Source organism: Alosa pseudoharengus, unplaced genomic scaffold, assembly GCF_046254945.1.
Source record: "Alosa pseudoharengus isolate Yale_2024_CS ecotype anadromous, Long Island Sound unplaced genomic scaffold, YU_APseudo_1.1 YU_APseudo_1.1_scf_21, whole genome shotgun sequence".
NCBI lineage: Eukaryota > Metazoa > Chordata > Actinopteri > Clupeiformes > Clupeidae > Alosa > Alosa pseudoharengus.
In genome coordinates, this window is record NW_027468674.1 from 25,781,358 (window position 1) to 25,801,364 (window position 20,007).

General features: G+C 45.6%; 2 protein-coding genes across 5 annotated transcripts in view; one reads left to right on the plus strand and one right to left on the minus strand.

Moving 5' to 3' along the window:
* The first annotated feature begins 8,881 nt into the window (after nt 1–8,881).
* On the plus strand, nt 8,882–17,988 carry cdc42ep1a (CDC42 effector protein (Rho GTPase binding) 1a). 3 transcript variants are annotated; one of them, XM_076298313.1, is made up of 4 exons: nt 8,882–9,053; nt 11,458–11,632; nt 11,741–14,221; nt 16,255–17,988. In XM_076298313.1, exons 3-4 carry the CDS (start codon nt 13,729–13,731, stop codon nt 17,028–17,030), a joined length of 1,269 nt encoding a protein of 422 aa, XP_076154428.1. In that variant the 5' UTR covers nt 8,882–9,053; nt 11,458–11,632; nt 11,741–13,728; the 3' UTR covers nt 17,031–17,988. The 3 variants fall into 3 exon arrangements, with proteins under 3 accessions (XP_076154428.1, XP_076154427.1, XP_076154429.1); XM_076298312.1 differs by having other exon boundaries at nt 11,458–14,221; XM_076298314.1 differs by having other exon boundaries at nt 11,461–14,221.
* sh3bp1 (SH3-domain binding protein 1) overlaps nt 17,877–20,007 on the minus strand; it is a 10,147-nt gene continuing 8,016 nt past the window's right edge. Inside the window, exons 16-18 of one of the 2 annotated variants that reach the window (XM_076298308.1) lie at nt 19,894–19,999; nt 19,480–19,772; nt 17,877–19,059 (exon numbers count right to left, since the gene is read on the minus strand). In XM_076298308.1, the coding sequence (XP_076154423.1) occupies nt 18,686–19,059; nt 19,480–19,772; nt 19,894–19,999 (773 nt within the window). In that variant the 3' untranslated portion in view covers nt 17,877–18,685. Of the gene's footprint in view, nt 19,063–19,479; nt 19,773–19,893; nt 20,000–20,007 lie in introns of both variants that reach the window. The other variant, XM_076298307.1, reaches the window with a different exon arrangement.

Below are 20,007 nucleotides of genomic sequence, written 5' to 3' on the forward strand. Positions count from 1 at the left end.
TCGAAAGAAAAGTATAAATGGAGCATTAAAGCTTACTGTGGATCAGTTTTCCCTGAGAGTTTAACCAAACATGGATACATCAGACCCAAGGACACATTTTTTTTTATCTCTGAAGTCCGTGCGATAAAGTAAGGCTGTGACCTCTACAGGAACCACATAACAAAGACCCATATATGTATAGTTTGGGCTTTGACGTCAAACAAGCGCAATCTCTGGTGGAAATTGATAGCCACTGCAAATAGAATTCTACAAAGCAAGACAACACTAGTCTCAGAGAGAATAATGGATCATATCCAAAAAAAAAACAAAGTGGTATATTTATCAACCAAAAATGTTGTTATTTAGATGCCTATGGTTATTTGTGGCATTCAAATACATTTTCCCCTAGTGGTCTTGAAAATAAACCACACGGTGTGATGGCTGCAGTGTACTGGACATGGAAATGCAAAGATTTCATCTCTGAAACTTGGCATGGTTTTCAGACACAATCTTTGTTTCCCATCACTAGGTTTTTCCATAGAATTCAAAACCCACTAATAGAATTACATGAGAGTACTTCCAGACCTTCTAAGTTGCTTTTTTTCTCTTCAGTTTTTAATGGGTTCAATTTTAGAAACATTACCATCCAAGCAATTACAAATCATTTTTGTTACTGTTCAGCAGTTTTGTATCAAGGTTCCCAAGTAACCACATTTAAGCCAGGCAAAACACTTTAATGTGGTAATAACTTGAATAATCCAACTCCTAAAGTTGTATCCTTGAGGGAACCTGGAAAAAAAATCTCTAGTACAACACACTTGAACTCAATGGGTTTTTCTGAAGAGAGGTAAATGGCAAATAAATAACAATGACAATTGTAATTCATTTTATCAGGATTTGACAGAAATGCTATTTGTGTTGGGGCAACCATAGAGACAACTCTGTGAGACTTCTAGGAAATAGGCCAGTGCAGGAGAAAGAGCAAGAAGAGAGATGTTAAAAACAGGGAGGTCTGTGAAATCTCCTGTTAAAACCCAGTGAAATTAACAGCTGAATTGGTGGTTGCGCTGGGGAGCTGTGCTGAGAGGGAGGAGGTCCTGGAGTGTTTTCTTGGGCAGTAAAGCCTCTGCGTGCTTTCGTGTGTGTGTGTGGCTCGCCTCCTCACTATGTGGCCTCAGTCCCAGCCAAGCGTCTTGTCCACATTCACAGCCCAGAGAGGGGACTGTAGTGGAGATTCCACATTGGAACGCTCATGATTGTACTGTACACACAGATACAGTACACATACACACATTCACTCACTTTCCACACCTTCCCTACTCACATACAAAAACACACACACACAGTCTCTCTTTCTCACCCACCCACTAGGATGGCACCACTGTGAGGTGTCTGATGATGGCCATACTTGAGAGAGCGTGTTGCATGCGTTTGTGTGTGTGCGTGTGTGTGTAATCAGGTGGTAGGAAGGGGGGGGGCAGCCCTGAGCACACGTACATCGGTCTCACTCTTTTGCTTTCTGCCACTGCGCTCTAAATGTGTGGTCTCACTATAAGTCTCAGAAGTGTAAATTCTCTGAGAAATAACGACTCGGAAACGCAAGCTCTCTGTAGTGTAACGAGCTGTGGCCTGCGCACCGTTTTTTGTTCTCCTCTGCGCTTCTTTGGGGTACTCTGCGAGTTGAAACCGAAAAAAAAGTGGTGTGTGGCTGAAGAGGAGTGGACACAGGCACTACATTAAGTCCAAACTGTGACCAATAAATAACATGTGTCTGTGGGCAGCAGTCAGAGGACATGCAAACACATCTCATTTCACCCTCACCACAGAGCTGCCCCACCACCACGGAGGCCTAAACAGCGTGGCTCTAAAAGGAGTCCTGAGTCTCCTCTTCTCTCTCACTCTCTCTCTCGGCTCTTGACCCTGACCATGGAATGTTCCGGCGTGGCGGTTGGGCTCCGGGCCACGGGCAGGCCAATGGGCCGTTACGCAGCAGCAGCACTGGCATTTTCAGCCACAGGCTCCAGCCTGGTCCACAGCACTCTCTCGCTGGCAGTCTGACAGCAGCATGTGTGTGTGTGTGTATGTGTGTATGTGTGTGGTCTCTTACCTTATCCCTTATTTAATATTTTTTTTTATCCATTGCCCTGTTGCCTGAAATCCTGCTCAGTGTGGCTATGATTGTCTATGTGTTTGTCCCCAAATTAACCATTGCAGTCAAACTAAATTGTACTCATGTTTATATTTGACACTAATTAAGGACTCATTATAGTATTTGTATTTCCCTAGGTTAACAAAATCTTTTTCTGCTATGCAAACATACAAATGCACAAACATTTTACATCTTCAAAATTATATTTTAATGCAAAATAAGTGACTACAGCCAGCCAGCATAGAAGTAACCAATTCAGGAAAGAATCTTAATGGAGTGATTCAATGATGTATCATTTGGTCTTACCACGATCAAACCTTTTACTTCATGTTGAAAGTAATTCATATTTGCTGAGTTTGAATAACTAGTCCCACCCTCTGCTGCATATGTAATGTGAAATATAAGATAAGAGCAAACCAACACGAAAAACACACTGAAATAGATCAAGTGGTATTCATGAAGTATCCTCTAGCATGCCAGAATAGCTAGTTTCAGAGACATAGTGATGGTTGAAATGGATGATGGGTGATAAGCAGCTGCTGTATTTATTTTTGCCCTGTGGGGGAGATTGTTTTTGTATAAATGTGTGACCGGCCTAGATGAAGATCCATGTGACAGACTGGCTGTGAGGGAGAGATAGAGGGAGAGAGAGAGAGAGAGAGAGAGAAAGCATGTTTTGAGCGTGAGGGAAGCCAGGCCTGGTGCACTGACCAGACAAGCATTCACAATGTCAGACGGCAAAGTCTGAGGTCACTCTCTGACATTTCACACACACACACACACACACAGTGAGAGAGACGTTTTCCAAACAAAAGAATGCACCCACGCATGCAGACATCATCCATGCAGACATCATCCATACAGACACACAGTCATCCCAGATACTCACTCGGTCAAGCAAACACACACACTCCACTCACTTGGTCAAACACACACCACACATCACCCTTGCCCCAGACGTCTACACTTAACACTTAGTCACTTCTTAACTCTGGTCTCTGGTGCTCCCAGTGCTGCGGATATGTCCTAAAAAAAAAAAAGGTCCCACACTAAGAAAACATGCAAACGCTTATATAAGCTCTCCTCCTCCAGAGTTATTTTGACTAAGGACACAAGCCTGAGGAGAGAATGACCGTCTCTTTGGTCCAGCACAACATGGCTGGGACCGGACCGTGGCTGATTGAGGGAATTTATTGGTCCATGTCATAAGGAGAAGCAAGATGATTGGAGAAAGTGATAAAGTTCAGCACAAAAACAGACTGTGTTTTTTTTACGTAACTGGGGTATGTCCTCTGATAGCGCGTATCAGGGAGTAGTGTAAGTAGTATAAGTGAGTGGGTGGGTGTAAGTGTGAAGCTTCCTGTTTTAGCCTCACGCTAGAGCAAGCCCAACCTCACAATAGGCCATTGTCTGCAGGCTCCCGCCACATTTCCTGGCGGGTCAGAATTCACGGAAACAGAGACAAAGTCCAAACAAATTCCATAGGCTACACCACCCCCGATTTGAGTGCTCTGCACCACCTGAGGAACCCAGTGCCCATCAGGACCCTGTTCCCCACAGGAAGCCAATTACCGTTGCACTCAGGGGCAGTGGAAACAAGTGCAGGTGCAGAAGGGCGTAGATAGGTACACTACAATTAAAATAAACCCAGAATGCTTGACAAGGGAATCACAAATGATAAATTGACACAAATGATGAATTACTGTGGGCCTGCACTGGACCCAAAGACTTTTCCGTTCCTTTGGTCTTGAAAAGTTCTAACGTGGCCAAAAGAACCAGACGAACGCGGTTCTCGCAGATGTTCCCTGCCCCCAAACCCACAGCACCTCTCTGCTCTCCTGACAGGAACATCTGGCTTTCATAAGCTGGGAGCCCATGTTCCTCAGCAGCTCCTCATAGACTTCCCATAAGAAGCCTGGACTCGGAGGCCAACTTCTGCGTCCTGGCCCAACAATTACATAAATATTTGCTTTCAGGGAAATTCATGAGCAAGAGAGAAGAGGAAAGAGAAGGAAAGGATATGATGGAGGGACAAAAGAACATTTCAAAAGAGGTTAATGTTTGCATTCCTGCTTTACAAAATAGACACTCAGATAAAGAGTAAGACGGCTTTAAGACAAAATAATAACATCTACCAGGGGATGAACATGTTGCACACTCTTTGTTATCTTCTGCCAAATGCACTCCTCAGTCTCTCTTGCTTCCTCTCTCCCTCTTTCTCTCTCTCACTCACACACACACACACACATGCATGCAGACACGCACACACACTTTCCCTGGAGCTGTTCTACAAAGGAAGGTGTGGGTCAGGAAGCCGACTGTATGGAAAACAAGGCAGCTGGGCTTTTCAGGGAGCCCATAACTCATTCCCAAGTGCAGCAGAGCCCCGTCCAAACCTCTGGAATAGTGAGGTGATCCTGGACAAACTTCATCTGCGCTCTCCTCCCCCTACCACGCTGGGAGGAGTACAGTAGCCACTGTTATTGCAGGAGATGGCCGAGGTGAAGCATTGCTATCTCTCCATTTCTTTAAATAAGTTGTTCATCACCTCAGCAGACAAGATATCTGACGCATCGTTTGATATACTTTCAATGTGTTGTAAATCCCAACGCTAACTACTGTGAGTTAATCACCGACTTGACTGAATGGGACCATGTGGCAACAATAAGCCATTGATATCAAGTGAGCTATGTATAAGTGTTGGGAGCACGATCCAAACGGGTTGGAAATGTGCTATGAAATCTGTTGGCGGATGATTTACTGTCGAGGGCCGTGCATTTTTCCAAACCATTAGACTTGACCAAAACCACATGCTGCTTATTTCGAAATCTGTCATTACTGTATTGTTAATTCCTTTTTATTAAAGTCAGAGCTGTCCTGGAAACCCCAAAGTGGGAGAGAGGACAAAGAGAGAGAGAGAGAGAGAGAGAGAGGTGCAAATAAGCTTTGTGAAAACTATGAAAACTGGAAAGGCATCCTTCTTTTCTGTCTGGGAAATACCCATCCCGTAGAGTAGCCTCACAGTGCTTTCTTCATTTTTCAGCTGCATTCAGTCACTTTGTACCATCTCTCCAACATTGGCACAAATACACAGAGATACAATACAAACATGCTTTGACATCCACACTCAGTCACTCCCTCATAGAGTGGTGCTTATGGCTTTCCAAGTGCTCCATCCCCATCCAATAGTTTTAACAACCTGTGGTTTATTTGCCTCTTCCATAAGTATCACCAAATATGCGCCACTGTAATCCCAGCAATCTGTTTCTGGCCAATATTCACGTCAGAGATGCATTCATACCATCTCGAAAACACACACAACAAGGACAAGGACACCCTTCACTTAAGTTCAGTGACAACAAACACACCCATGCTCCCCCTAAACAACCACTTTGACGTCCAAATGAGAGCCCAAACATGGGGGAGAGAAAAGACCATGTGCCCACTGGAACACACACTGTAGGCCGCTGAGGTGCCATTCTGTGACTTGCTGTTGTTTCTGTGCTGGTTACAGTAATTACTCCCTCATCATGCGCCGGAAACTGGAGCGTGACCCGTATCTCTATATATAAGGATGGAGGCCCAGTCTAAACACGCAGGGAGCAGGGGGAGAAAGAGACAGAGAGAGAGAGAGAGGAGGGGATTCTGGGTCTCTGCATCTGAATGAGAGCTGTGTCTTGCCCTACTGCATGGTCAGCACGCATGAAGGTCACCCATCATTAGATACAATGATAGAGTCAGTAAACAGTAACTCTAAATAACATAACATTACGATGTCTGTGTAGTAGTTTGTTGCCGTAAAGGACCAAAATACAAGGACATGATGGAGAGGGAGAGAAACTGAGGAAAAGAAACAAGGAGAGGGTTATAGAAAGAGAGAGAAATCGGTCTTCTCACATTAAAAACCTCTATACTGTTGTAAATCAAGAGATGAAGGGAACACCCAAGATGAAAGACAAATAAAATGGATCTGAACGTAATGGAAACATCCCTTTAAAAAGCCTCTAAATCAAATCAACACTTCAACTGTGCCAGAAACAAACTGTACCTAAGTTGCCAGAGCCGCTGGAGATTTGGGGCTTTGTAATGCAGTTTAATGCATCTTCTCTCCAGTGGACCATGACAGATCTCAGTGAAAATAACCAAGCCGTGGGGCTTGAAAAGCATTTACATGTAGACATTGTGAGCCTTTTAATGTGGAACATAGCTCTCTCTCTCTCTCTCTCTCTGGATCTCAACACCCTTTGTTTGTGTTTGCCATCACGGCGTTTGCAAGAAAATGTTGACTCCTTGGACCAAAATCAACCTCAGGACATCAATCACGCCTGAGCTTAGTAAAACATTTACACATGATAAGCTAAAAATGCAGTGTTGGAGAGTTGCCCTTGTTCCCTGGTGGACCAAAAGCTCTGGCCCAGAGAGGGTCCCTTGTCTGGGAGACCCGGTCCGGTCCGGCCCGGTCCAGCCCTCCTGATGAAAGACAGGGGGAACGGTCATAGTCAAAATCACAGGAGCAGTGAGGTGAGCAGAGGCAGAGAGGGTTCTATGCACGCTGCATCAGAGAGATGACTTTGCTGTTGCTGCCCTCTTACAATGAAATGATTGAATCCACTGAAGCATGTGTTGTTTTGGTTCCATAATTCTTTGGCCTCAAAAAATTTTTCCCAATAGCTTCAGTTGCCAAAGCAATTTGCTGATCTGATGTTTGGTTTTTACTGTTTTACTTTTTCACATTATATGGACACAACTGCAAGAGGAGGACTGCAAGAAGACATACCAACTTGTTTTGGAATGAATGAATCTCTGTAATCAACTCAGCACCATAAATCAACAATCAAGTCAAGTCAAACAAGTCAAGTCGTACTCATAACAATATCCCAACACTGTGTGGGACAATGTGGTTCACGTCAGGCCTGTAGAACAAAATTGCTGTCTCAGAGGCAAAACAATAAGTATTGGTGGCTGTTGAGGACGTGTGAGAGAATACGAGCAAGAAAGAAAGACCAGAAAGAAAGAGTAAAAGTAAAAGAAGGAAGAAGAAAAGGAGAGACGAACATAGAAATAGAATCGCAGAGGGAGGGAAAGGGGAGGACTAAAATTGTAATCTTGCATTCCCTTTGGGGACCAACTTCTGAACAGTGTCCAAAAACAGAGTGCTTTTCCTGAACAAATAGCTGGCATGCTTCAGCGGAACACTGTTTACCTTGGGGAATGAGTTGAGGAGGGCATTTGAAAGGGTGGTGGAGAAGTCTGTGAGAAAAAGAGGCAGAGAATAGCACAAAGAGATGGTCAGATAAATTCAAAGTGGACGGACGAAGTAGCAGCGGACGTTCCCAGTCATAACTGGATAAATCATAGGTGTTGCAAGTGTCTGACACTGCCAAAGACTACATAGGCCATATTCCCTTTTCCTTTTCTGTTAAAAAACAATCCTGCTCAGATGAGACCCCACACATGGAGCAACAGACACCCTAAATCCTATGCATGACAAAGCAGCAACCAATAACAATCAATATCCACATTTGGCTTCCATCATCACAAATGGGTTTTTTGTCACACAGCAGGTCGGCATCAATTTTCAGATTTTTCCCCTCAGCAGCAAGATCGCCCTCGGACAACAACAACAACAACAACCAGATGGACCTATTGACTGTGTGTGAGGCCACTCAGTGTGCCAGCACCTCATACCACTCCTTTTATATCAAGCCCCATCTGGAGGGGAGGTGACTGGGAGGCGAACGAAACACAGACCCTACCCCTGCCATCATTTGGAAGCACGTTGTGTTTACTGACATAAAGAGAGACGGTCCAAGAAGGCCCTGCAATGAATGAGCAGATACTTATCTGTTAACGACATGGATGAAAGTTTAAAGAGGGTCTTGAAGTTTAGCCATGAGTGAGCAAAAGAAGAGACTGTCTCTCATCATGTTTTACAACCTGGTGAGGGTATAGAAGAGGACGGGGGCCACCCGGGTCTCTGAACTGCTTGAATGCAGATTAAAGGGCTTTGAGGTTGCAGTGAGGATACTGCTGCGTTCCTGTTGATAAGGACGTATCCTGTTGAAATGTGCAGCGGGGGAGCTGTTGCCACTCATAATGCCTTAGGGTCTCTCTCTCTCTCTCTCTCTCTCTCTCTCTCTCTCTCTCTCTCTCTCTCTCTCTCTCTCTCTCTCTCTCTCTCTCTCGCTCTCTCTCTTTCAATCTGTTTTATTCTCTCTCTTTCCTCTCTGTTCTCTCTCTCTCCTCTCTCTCTCTCATCCTCTCTTTCCTTGGGGTCTCCTGTCAATCTCTACAAACTATCTGAGCTGATCACCACACTGGCCATACTAGAGACAAATGTCATGGAGTCATGGCCCATGTGATTTACTCTTATGTCACTCCTCAAATCAGTGCTTTTATTCAGTTGTAGGCAGTGTCATTAAAATGTCCAGTGTAGGCTACCAGATTTATTCCTTGCCAGCCCTAATCTCGCCCATGTTCTCCTAAAGTTGTTGAAAGACTTACAGACCTTTAAACAGATTTGGACACTAATAAAGAAAAATATTGAGAAAGATGTTACTCTCCCTATATTCAGTTTATTTTAATTTCAGTGATTGAGGTCACTTTACTCGCATGCTCCCCTAATTGGACAAGAGGCGGGAAAGTGGCCACCGATTCGCTGACTCCACAGTCATTTACTCAAAGATCCCGCCCTTAGCGCGGCGTTTTCCCAAACTCGCTCTCCTGCTGGCTGCAGTCCGCTGTTGTAGCGGTTTGCTCTGAGCTATACAGTATTTTACTCTGGCAGAGCACAGAAACTTCGGCAGTGTTTAGATAAAAGTTATAAAGTATTCAAACATTGGTTGTTGGGGAGATATATGACATACTGTCCTGGATTATACGGAATGGTTCCTGGTCGTTTGGCCTGAATCAAAGTTCAAAATTGGTAAGTAAAATAAATAGCTTATTGATAGAAATAATTACAATAGGCCTACCCTATTATAGGCTATCACATTTCTGTCAAATTAAAGTGGAGTGGTTAAAAAGCGAACGTTAATGTTACATATTTGTGACAATGCAAGCAACAGTTGTGGGAAATCTATGTTTATAAAAGGAAAATATATTAGGGCTTACAATTTACACGTGTTTTTGTGGAGGTGGTGAGGGCATGACCGTGTGTTCATTCGTATCAGTTTGCATGAAACTCAATATGCTCGCTAGCAGTATATTTAGTTGCTTGAGATACACTATGCCAATTTTTGTACCTTTACTAGGCTATGAAACCAAGACCGTTAACTTTTCAGTGCGCACGGTAACCGTCCTGAAAATAAAATTGACGTTTAGATTTACTGTTAAATTAAGATAGTTGATAATGAATACAAGTGTGTATTTGTCAAGTAAACCTACCTTTCAATCAATTCTATGCTAATGTTTACCCGCTGTGCGTAATTTCCACACGGTATAGCCCAATGCATGGTGTAATCAGTGGCAGTGATTAAATGGGATTAAAAGAGGAGAGAAAAGGTATTGCAACATTCCTTTGGTCTAATCAATAGAATCTATTTAGAATCTATCTCTAAAGTTCTTCTTTTATCTGTTCAATCCTGGATGTGATATAACAACCTTTGAGGGTTGGCAGATATACAGATTGATTGCTTTATAAATAAATGTCTGTATTCTATTTTAGAATATAAGTGTATGGATCAGAATCTATAGGGCACCGCTGCCTATAGCAGTCTCTCCCTCTGTTCATGTTGTAGACCTGGGCTAAGGGGAGGTACAGTTTACGTTTAGGTCTAAGGTATGGTGTTAAAGTTGTTCAGTGCCACCAATTATTTTCACACCTGATGTCTAAACTGCTTGGGTGGCAGTCTCTACCTCACATGAAGAACATAGGTTCCAGCAAGCCTTGTCATCACCAAATGGCCATGACACCCCAACCCCCCAACACACACACACACTCACTCAATAAGTCAACAGTAACACACAAATGCTTTAGAGGTACAGTACCTTGAATACTTGAATACAATAGCTCAGATTGTGCATAACATAGTGTAAATGTAAACTCCAAATGTTTTCTCAGCTTCATTGTATTTGAACTGTAGAGCTGTAGGGGGTGATTGTGAGCTTGGGAAGTATCGTCAGAGATGACTGAAAAAAAAATGCAAAGCCTTATCTTGTGTGTTTGCGCACCTGGTTAACCTGGTTAAACAGTAGCATATAGGAGAGAGGTTGTGGGAGAGTTTTTTTTTCTTGTCAGAAAAGTACTGTGGGAGTTTAGAGGATGGAAAAAGAAGGAATGTATTGAAAATAGAGTCCATGGCAGACACTGCAAGAGGCTAATAAAGTGAGCCCCTTGTCTGTGTAAGCATTTGACCTGGCCGCCACAATGACATCATCAGAATGTGCAGCTGGAGGCGACCAGATTCCTGTAAACAGGAAACAGTATTAAGCGGACAGCGGGGGAGTGGTCCACGTTCCCCGCCCCGTCTCGTCCAGGTTGGCAGGTTGGCAGTCCCGCAGAGGAACCAGACCTCCAAATCTGTTTCCAATCTGAGCTCTCTGGACTTGGTCCACAAGGTTGCCTGTGGTGGAGAAAGCCTGGTGCTATCCTTTGGAAGAAGGCCCTCACTCACACACACACACACTCTCACACACACATACACACACACACACACACACACACACACACACACACACACACACACACACACACACACACACACTGATGCTATTAAACTGTGGACTCATGGGCTCACATGAGCATCTACTGTTCCCCTGGGCACGGCTCCCTCTCTGCAGCTCTCCCAGGGAAAGGCATCACTGATTTCTGCACTGACTCTGATAGATGTATTAAGGATGTAGAACAGTCGCCAATAAGCTGTGCCAAACAGTCTGCTATCTCGCTATCTGTCTATCTATCTTTCACACACACACACACACACACACACACACACACACACACACACACACACACACATACATATACATACACACACACACACACACACACACACACATACAGTACATACATACATACACATACACACACACACACACACACACACTGTGCATTATGTTTACTTTCAGTAACCTTTAGGGTTTCTGTCAACAAAGACCCACTTCAGCCAAAGGTTCACCCAGGGTTACATTCCAAGCACATCTCCAAAAAGTGTTATGTGGGTGTATGTTTCTTGACTCCCTTTCTCATCGTTTCTCTCCATTCCTCCCTCTGTCCCCCTATCTCTCTCTCTATCTGTCTCTCACTCTCGCTCTTTCCCCTCTCTCTCCCTCTCTCTCTCTCTCTCTCTCTCTCTCTCTCTCTCTCTCTCTCTCTCTCTCTCCTGCAGCAGTCAGCAGTTGAAGAACCTCTCCTAGCCCAGGCAGCTCAAACTCTCAAGAGGACTAAAGAGGCATTTGGGGGAGAATAGAAGAGTGAAGGGGGGCCCTGCCTGAGGGGGGAACTCTGGGATTAGAGGCTAATCCAGGACAAGGCCAATCCCAGTGGAGCATCTGCATTTTTCGGTGCTCCTCAAGACCCCAGACTGTCATCCAGATTATTTCATTTAATTTATTGCCTTTTAAAGACTTAGCTGCTTTTTCCCCCTCCTTAAACTCCCATGTTCTTTGCAGCGCCTGCCGAGCGGTCGACTGGATTTGCTTAACTCTGAAAACAACGGATCAGGAGGAGAGCAAGCGCAAGCCCGAGAGAAGCCGCGTGGGTCGGGGGAGACGGGGGGCGCGCTGTGAGTGTTTACTGTGTGGGAGGATCAAGTGACGGCCCTGTTCTAGGAGCTCCGCTGATCAGAGAGCGTCTGCTGTAGTACCATACGGCGCGAGGGTGAAAGGTCGGCGACGGAGGAGAGCCTAAGGGAGTACCACTCCACACCAGACATCAGGAGGCATCACAGTCCGAGGCCTTTCTTCACATCGTTTGACCACGTCACTAAGACTGTGGGACACTAAAGATAGTGAGGAGTTTGGCGTGGGTGACGCGTTGTCCCCCGTGTGCCCAGAAACAGGCTGAGGGGCAGTTTTCACTGTCATCCCGTAGCTGTTGACTCGCCGTCTCCCCGAGGTCTGTGCATGCAGACCACGTGAGTCCTGGTGGCGTGGAAGCGATGCCAGCAGGTTCTGGATGAATGATGACATCCAGGAAACGCAGCGCATCAAACCCTGCGGCCGGTGCCGTCACCAAAATCTGGGGCTCGCGCCCAGCTGTGGCCTAGGATCCACGTCTCCACGCGCTGGCACCAGGCCTGGCAGCGAACTTAAAAAAAGGGAGCGTCGGGGGAAATCAAAGGCTGGACAGAGCAGGGGTGGCTGGGCGCAAATTAGAGGGCTTTCTCAGATCTGACGCAATCCCACAGAGGCTCCCCATAACGGTTCATTAATGAAGTCAGGCTTGTCAGCCAGTCATGGTAGAAAGCTTTTAAAAGCGACAACAGCTCACAAATGTGTGCGACTTTGTCAAAATATTTAAAGAACAATATCCATCACTCTACAGCCTTGCAATAACAAATAGAGAGTGCAGCGTAGTCTGGGTTGGCAATTTTAAATTAACAAGTTATCTTTAGCAATAAAAAGGGACATGTCTTAGTGCATTTCTTATCTTGCAACAGCAAATGTCACTGGCAGTTTAAGTATAAACGAGCACATTCACAGAGAGGGCTTGCAAGTGTTTGAAAACATTGAACTGTTAGTTTAACTTAGTGGGATTTAGCCCATGAGGAGCACTTTGTAGAGTTTTGTTTTATAATAAAATAAAGAGCGGGTTTTTTTTCCTGTGGAAGGAACTGTACCTATTTGTGGGAGTGTTCTTAATTATGAACTAATCCAGGAAAGGGAAGCACTGGAGTTCCTTTGTGGTCCTTTTGTCAGGCAAACTAGGCTGGAGAGTTTGTCTGTTGGCTATTTTTGAGGTCATTGACAGACGAGTCGGTGGAATTTAATTACAAACATCTCTAGAGGAAAATGGACTTCAGCCCTGGAGAACAGGATTGTGTTGCCTTCTAGCAAATCAATCAATATGAGCAAAGCTGAAGCTCACTGCCAATAGCAGTACAAGAGTGCTCATTTTATTGTGTATAAGTGAACAAAGCTGAAGTTTTGCTGTCTTTGTAAAGAGGACCTAAATGGTTGCAGGCTTTGACTGCAGGACTATCTCCATCTGGAGCAACATTTATTTCGAAACTGATGTTTTATAAACCAGAAACCCAGAGCAACTTTGGAGCCCGGCAGCCCTGACCACATACCCGCTGTAGGTTTCCAGCAACCGGGGACATGCATATTTTCAACTCCCATTTCTCTTGACAGAGGCCTTCTGGATATGGACAACTACCGGTGCCAGGAATGGTACTCTGGCTTTATGAATAGCATCAGTAGGAGCTACAGCTACAACTGAAACTGCACTGTTAGATCACTGAGTGGATTGAGGGGAACGAGGGAAACACTTCTGCCATATTCAGGTTTCCTCCTTTGGAAAGACTGCATAGGAGAGACCTCCTGAGGAATACAAAGGTTTTGGACTACTGCTTTTGTCAGTGTTTGAGGTTTTTTTTTCAGACTTTTCACAACAGATTTAGTTTTTGTTTGTAAAGCCGGCTGTGGTCACCAGCAGCATGAACCTGGGCAAGCTCTCCGGCCTGAAGGGGCTGGTGTCCAACTCCAGTGGCAAGCGCAAGTTCAAGGGCGAGTTGACGACGGACATGATCAGCCCACCGCTCGGCGACTTCCGACACACCATGCACGTTGGACGCGGCGGTGATGTCTTCGGCGACACCTCATTCCTCAGCAACCACGGCGGCTCAGGGTCCAATGGCGAGGGAGGAGGCAGCGGCGAGGCCGCCGCCAGCGCTCCGAACACGGCGCCCTCCACGCCTGGCAAAAGCGAGGGCTTCTTCACGCGCACGCTGCGCCACGTCCGCAAGACGCCCGACCCCCGGCCCCCGGGGAGTGCCAAGGAGCCGTCCCAGCCGCCGCCGGCCGTCTCACCCATCATCAAGAACGCCATCTCCCTGCCCAGGCTGGACGTGGACTCACCCAATGGGTGTCCGGTCAAGGTGCTGTTCCCCAGCTCGCCCAAGTCACCTGAGGACTCCAGCTACTCCTATGGTGAGTCACCCTAGCAGCAGTAGTATGTCACACCAAGGTCATGCCAAGGTCATACCAAGGCGTTCCCCAGCACTGACAGCCAACAGCAAACTGGCGATGCTGTCAATCAAATGCTTAACCACCTGATTTCACTTCCTGGTTGCGGGGCAAAATCAGCTGAAGCTGTACTGTGTTCTTCATATTTTTAGTCACCAGTGGTGTTGGTTTTAGTACAGGAGAGGGCTAAATACAGTTAACTCAATACTGAAGTTCACATGGAATGACAAAATATGCACGAAACTAGTGTGATCCCAAATGACCAGAAGTCCAAGAGCACTCTTCAAATCTGGGGATAAATTCTGTGGGATATCTATAGTGCATCTGTAAAGGTATGTTGTGTCTAACTGTGGGGTCATGTTATTGTTTATCTCACTCAAATGTGCCAAAACCCAAACAGCTTCTACCAGTTACACGACTGTCTGCAATTATTCTGTGTGATCTAACAGAAATACAGAAAATGCATTCTTAAATAGCATTCTGTGGTGTGATCCGTGAAGATACCAAATATCCCTTCAAGGCCCACACAAAGCTGAAGCACCTTCAAAAGAAAGAGACAGAGACATTTCCATATATAGCCAGCAACTCCACAGTTTTGTGTAGTGTACGAGAAAACCACAACACAGATGCTCTTCCTCAAACCCACAGAAAGATAAAACCGAGACATCACCTCTCTTGACGAAGTCTAAATGCTTGTCTCAGTGAAATACCTCACTTAGTCATCAACATGTTTTCAAGAGGAGTGTGTGTGTGTGTCTGTGATAGAGAGGGTTCGGGTTAGTCTAACTGACTGGTAGATAGAGTCTATCTATATGTCTGTGGCTTGTGGCTGTGTATATGTGTATTTCTGTCTGTTCATATGCGTGCCTGTGACTATGTGCTATCGGCATGTAAGTTCATTCATGGGGTGCGTGCGACTTGAGATCCCCCGTCCTCCGCCTGTGTTATCCAACACCAGAGGAATTTCCCCACGCATCGGGCCTTTGGGTGTGGTGTTGACTGAAATATAGACCCCATGAGTCGCCTGGCTATTTTTATGACAATACATCTCACTCTCCACCTGGCTGATTAATTACGTGTCCATTGTGGTCTTGTACTAAATTATGAGAACTTTGCTTAGACACTGTTTCTGTAGCCCTATACCCCACCCCGCGCAAAAAAAATACTTCACTGTGTCTTTCATCATTTTTTGTGGACTCATTCGTCCAGTGTCGTCCAGTGTCATAAATCCAGTGCCTGTGCCAGAGTAAGGAGCGACAAGCTACAGTGGAGCTGTTAAACAGATGATGAAAAGGGTCAAATGTCAAACAGACTGTGTGAACCACCAGTGCATGGGAAAGGGAAAGAGAAAAAAGAAAAGGAGAGATTAAATGCATATCAAATGTGTGAGTAAGAGTTAGCAGAGCTCGATTCATAGACTAATTACCAGGACACAGGAATTTAAGTTGTAAACTTACTTTACAAGACTGCAGCTTACTAACAACATGTTTTAGGGAGAGATTGTGAATGAAAGAAATTACTCTTTATATGCTCTATAGAGTTTATTGGTTCAAATTTGGGACATTAATTACACAATTAAATATTTCTTGTAGAAGTTTGGCCAGCAGCATTAGACTAGATTAATACCATCCACTAAAGCTTGCTTTGGATATACTGCCACCCCATGGTTACAAATGTGTGAGAGGAAGTAATTTAAACATTTGACTTCAAGACAGGAACAGGAACCCAATGTATTTCCTCATTTCAATATGAAGTGATATTTCCCAGAATAATGGATGTTACTCAGTGTCTGTGCCCCTTTCACTTACGTTTTTACATTAACGTAACGGATGCCTCATATTTGATGGCACTATACCCCACTATCTTCTGAGGCAATACTTATTATATCTTCAGATGCTGATCATGTTGTGTTAAGGCTAGAAAGAGGAGACGTATGTGTCTCACCTTTAAGTCCTACTGCAACTTCTCAGTCCTGTCCTCCGTGCTGCCCCCTGCAGGTGTGGAGTCCGGCTTCGTCACTTTGCCTCGCCTCTCCCGCTCGGAGCGCCAGCAGCAGGGCGCCTCCTCCACCTGCTCCCCAGACACCTCACGGGGCTCGCTGAACGACCTGCCCGTCCTGACGCTCTCTGCCCCGGTCACCAGCTCCAGCTATGACCCCGACTCCCTCTCCTTCTCCGGCTCGCTCACCTCCTTCACCCTGGACCTGGGCCCCTCCCTCATGAGCGAGGTCTTCAGCCTGATTGACACCCCCAGCAGCCAACGGGAGCTCAACGACACTGTTCCCGGTGACATCGGCGTGGAGGGGGAGGATGAGCCCGACCTGACCTATGACTTCCCGACCACGGCGCCCACCAACAGCCACCCCCACCCCAACAGCCGACCGGAGGTGGACTCGGCCACGGTGTCTCTGGTGGACTCCCTCCTGAGGGAGGACTACAGCGGGAGCAAGGCCCTGTATGGCCTGGACTGGGGCGAGGACGAGTCCCTCCGAGGGTCCACCACAGACAGGCCTCTGATGGGGGCCGGGAGCAGCGGCCGCGGGAGCATCACCAGCAGCGGCAGCAGCAGCGGCCGGCACCACGCCGCCCAGGGCATGGACGCCGAGCATTTCCAGAGGGCCACAGATGTGCTGGCACGTCACTATGGCAGCGGCGGGTCAGGGTCATCCGGGTCAGGGTTCCACCAAGGCAGCACCCTCACGGACTCGACCAGGTCAAGCCAGAGGAGGGTGCCGTACCTCTTCCCAGACGAGGAGGAAGAGATCAAAGTCTAGCGTCCAGAGGGGGGTTAAACTAGAGATGGACACCAGAAAATGCTACCAGTTGAGAGTTTTGGAACATAACCTATTTTCTATCGACACTTTCCTTTTTTTTATCTAATTGAATTTTTAATCTATCATGATCTGACGATAAGGAAAATAATTGGGCTACACAAGGCCTCCTACTATTCCTCATTAAAAGTAATGAATGGGTATGAAACATTCCTCTGAAGAGATGGAGAAGCTTTAGCCATTGTCTTTTCATCATATACTGGAGTCAGAAAAGATGTCCACTTTTGATAACTTTATTCTGTAGACATAACAATACTGTGCAGTACAGCGGAAGGGAAATGAATGGTCATGGAGCCACTTATCAGGTATATCTTTTGAGTCATCAGTCTGACCTGGTGGACATTCTGTGCACACATTACTCACTCTCAGGCTAGTCGTAGTGAGAGGGTTTGATACTCTGTCCAAAAATACTCTACACCTATCAGCTGTGTCCACATTTGTATTGAATGTACACTTTTGGTATTTTAAATGCACAAGTGATAAACACTATCGTATATGACCCTATTGCAGGAGATACTGCCTCACTCTTTTAGCGCTTGGTATTCAAATAAGATACTAGATCGAAACGAATATGTATCTAATGCATTTGCGGGAGAGATGTTAATAGCCATACATATTCTCAGCCTCTCACTGTAATCATGGTTTTGATCTGACTGACTCACTAGTTGATGTACCGTCCCTGGTCAAACTCTTTAGTGACTCACCCAGACAGTGGACACTTCAGGATTCTGAAGATGTCTAAAGATTCTGTGACCGATTCATTCAGAGACTTGACTGAATGTGAGGAGATGTGTTTGTTTGTTTTTATATTATGTTTGTTAGCAAGTAATGACAATGCACATGTACACAAATATGCAACATTTCACCAGAGCTATTGTTTAAAATTACAATAAAGATCCTTGTATAGTATGACAACACAAAATCTTGTAAACTGGTTGGTTTACCACTGTCTTATCATGCAAATTTATACACTTTACAGGAGTAGATCTCTCCAGTCCTCTTATATGCTTAACAAAATACATGTATGTGCAAACATGTACAGCCAACTAACTATACCATGTATGGTATATGTTCAGTCAACCTGACCATTTAAGAGGATGTAAGAGGAAAAATACAAAATATTCATGATAATAATAATAATAATAATAATAATAATAGAGATTGTTGAATAAGCTTAAAACAAACATTATATTTACATGTTTGTGTAGCTTCAATGGCACAGCCTAATGGTGCTAACACAAGGTGCAGGGGACAGTCAATGTCCCAGAAACGATATGCATCGTTTCCACTAGCTTTTTTTAAATCATATGTGACTTTTGATGACTAAGTCGTATGTAGGCTACCCTACACCAACACCCCCCATGTTGGTCTATGAAACGAACATAAAAATAAACAACTGTATGACACAAGACACAGAGTAAAACTAAATGAAAACTACTGGGTCTACTGGTCTTAGGACTCAGTATCCTAGTTGAAGAAAATACTGAGAATGAATAGGTCTGATCATGTCTGGTCAGACTTACATGCGTGAGAGCTACACAGAATGCGGACAGGACTCATTCAGTGGATGCGCTGCTCTCAGGGGGACAGTCCTCCCCTCACTGGGCTGCGGACCGCAGCTGCTTGGGCACAGCGGGCGGAGGTTGCGGAGGCGGGAAGTTGGGCGCTCGGACCGTCCCCTTCTTCCCGCTCGTCTTCTTCTGGAGAGGCGGGGGAGGCTTGACCGGGGCCTGAGGTCTGTTGGCTGGAGCACCAGGTGGGGATGGAGGACTGTCAGCAGGGGCCGGAGCCGGAACAGAGGTCACTGGTGTGTATACAGGAACGGAGGAGACAACGGGGGCAGTAGAGGGGAGGGGTTGTGGTACCCGACTGATGTGAGGGATGTGGGGAGAAGCAGGAGCCTTGGGTTTGAGCGCCCCCAGTGGTTGGTTATTGGAGTTGTGGGGCTTGTGTTGCAGGAAGGAACGTCGTGCTGCTGGGAAAAAAATAAACACGATATTCAAGTTAGTATTCAAGTAAGGACCTTTGCTGACATACAGGATATAGGCTAATATAATATACTGTGGAAACCCATTATTAAAACAGGAACAACACAGTTCCTTCTCAAATCTAGAAGACAGAGGAACTTTCTAAATAATAGCGGGATATTTATGGACAGGAAGTGTGCAGATGATGCCAATCAATAGAGAAGGGTGAAGGGGAAGCCCAGTGTGAGAAAGTAAAAATCCTCCACTTTCTTAAGACAAGCTATATGATTTTGCAGATTAGCTCAACACAGCTGTAAGATGTAGCTGAAATCAGTTCGTTTGAAGGGTGAGTAAGGAAAATAATTGGCCCAGGTCTTTCTCATACAACTTTAAATAACAGTGACAGATAGCAGAAGTACACTTACGTTTAAAAGGACCCGTGATCTTCAGTGTGGGTTCAGGTGAGTTCGGGGGCAACTCGCCGACAGTGTCTGGGGGGCTTGGATCCCTCTCCACACTCTGTATGAGGATGGACCGAGGGGCAGGAGTGGGAGGGGGAGCCGGCTTAGCGGTCTGGCCAACCGAACTGGACGCAGTCGTTTCCAAAGCAGGGGTCGAGGTTGGCACAGGGTCTGGTGTATTCCATGGTATTGTGCCCTGGTTCACAGAGTCACGCTTCTGCACGGGTCGAAGTCCACTTGACTGTGCTTTGCTGAAACTAAACAGAAACAATCATGCAAAATATCAGAAATTCACTTTATGAAGCTGTATCTTGTAACCACACAAACACAGATACATCTCATAGCATACCCACTCCCACAAGTGATCTGACTTTGTACCTGTCAGCTTTGGGTCGTGGAGATGAGGGGGCGGAGGTTGGGAATGCTTCCTCTGAGGCAGTTGAGCCTGGACTAGGAGGAGGGCCAGGTACCTCAAACTCTGGTTCTTAAGAG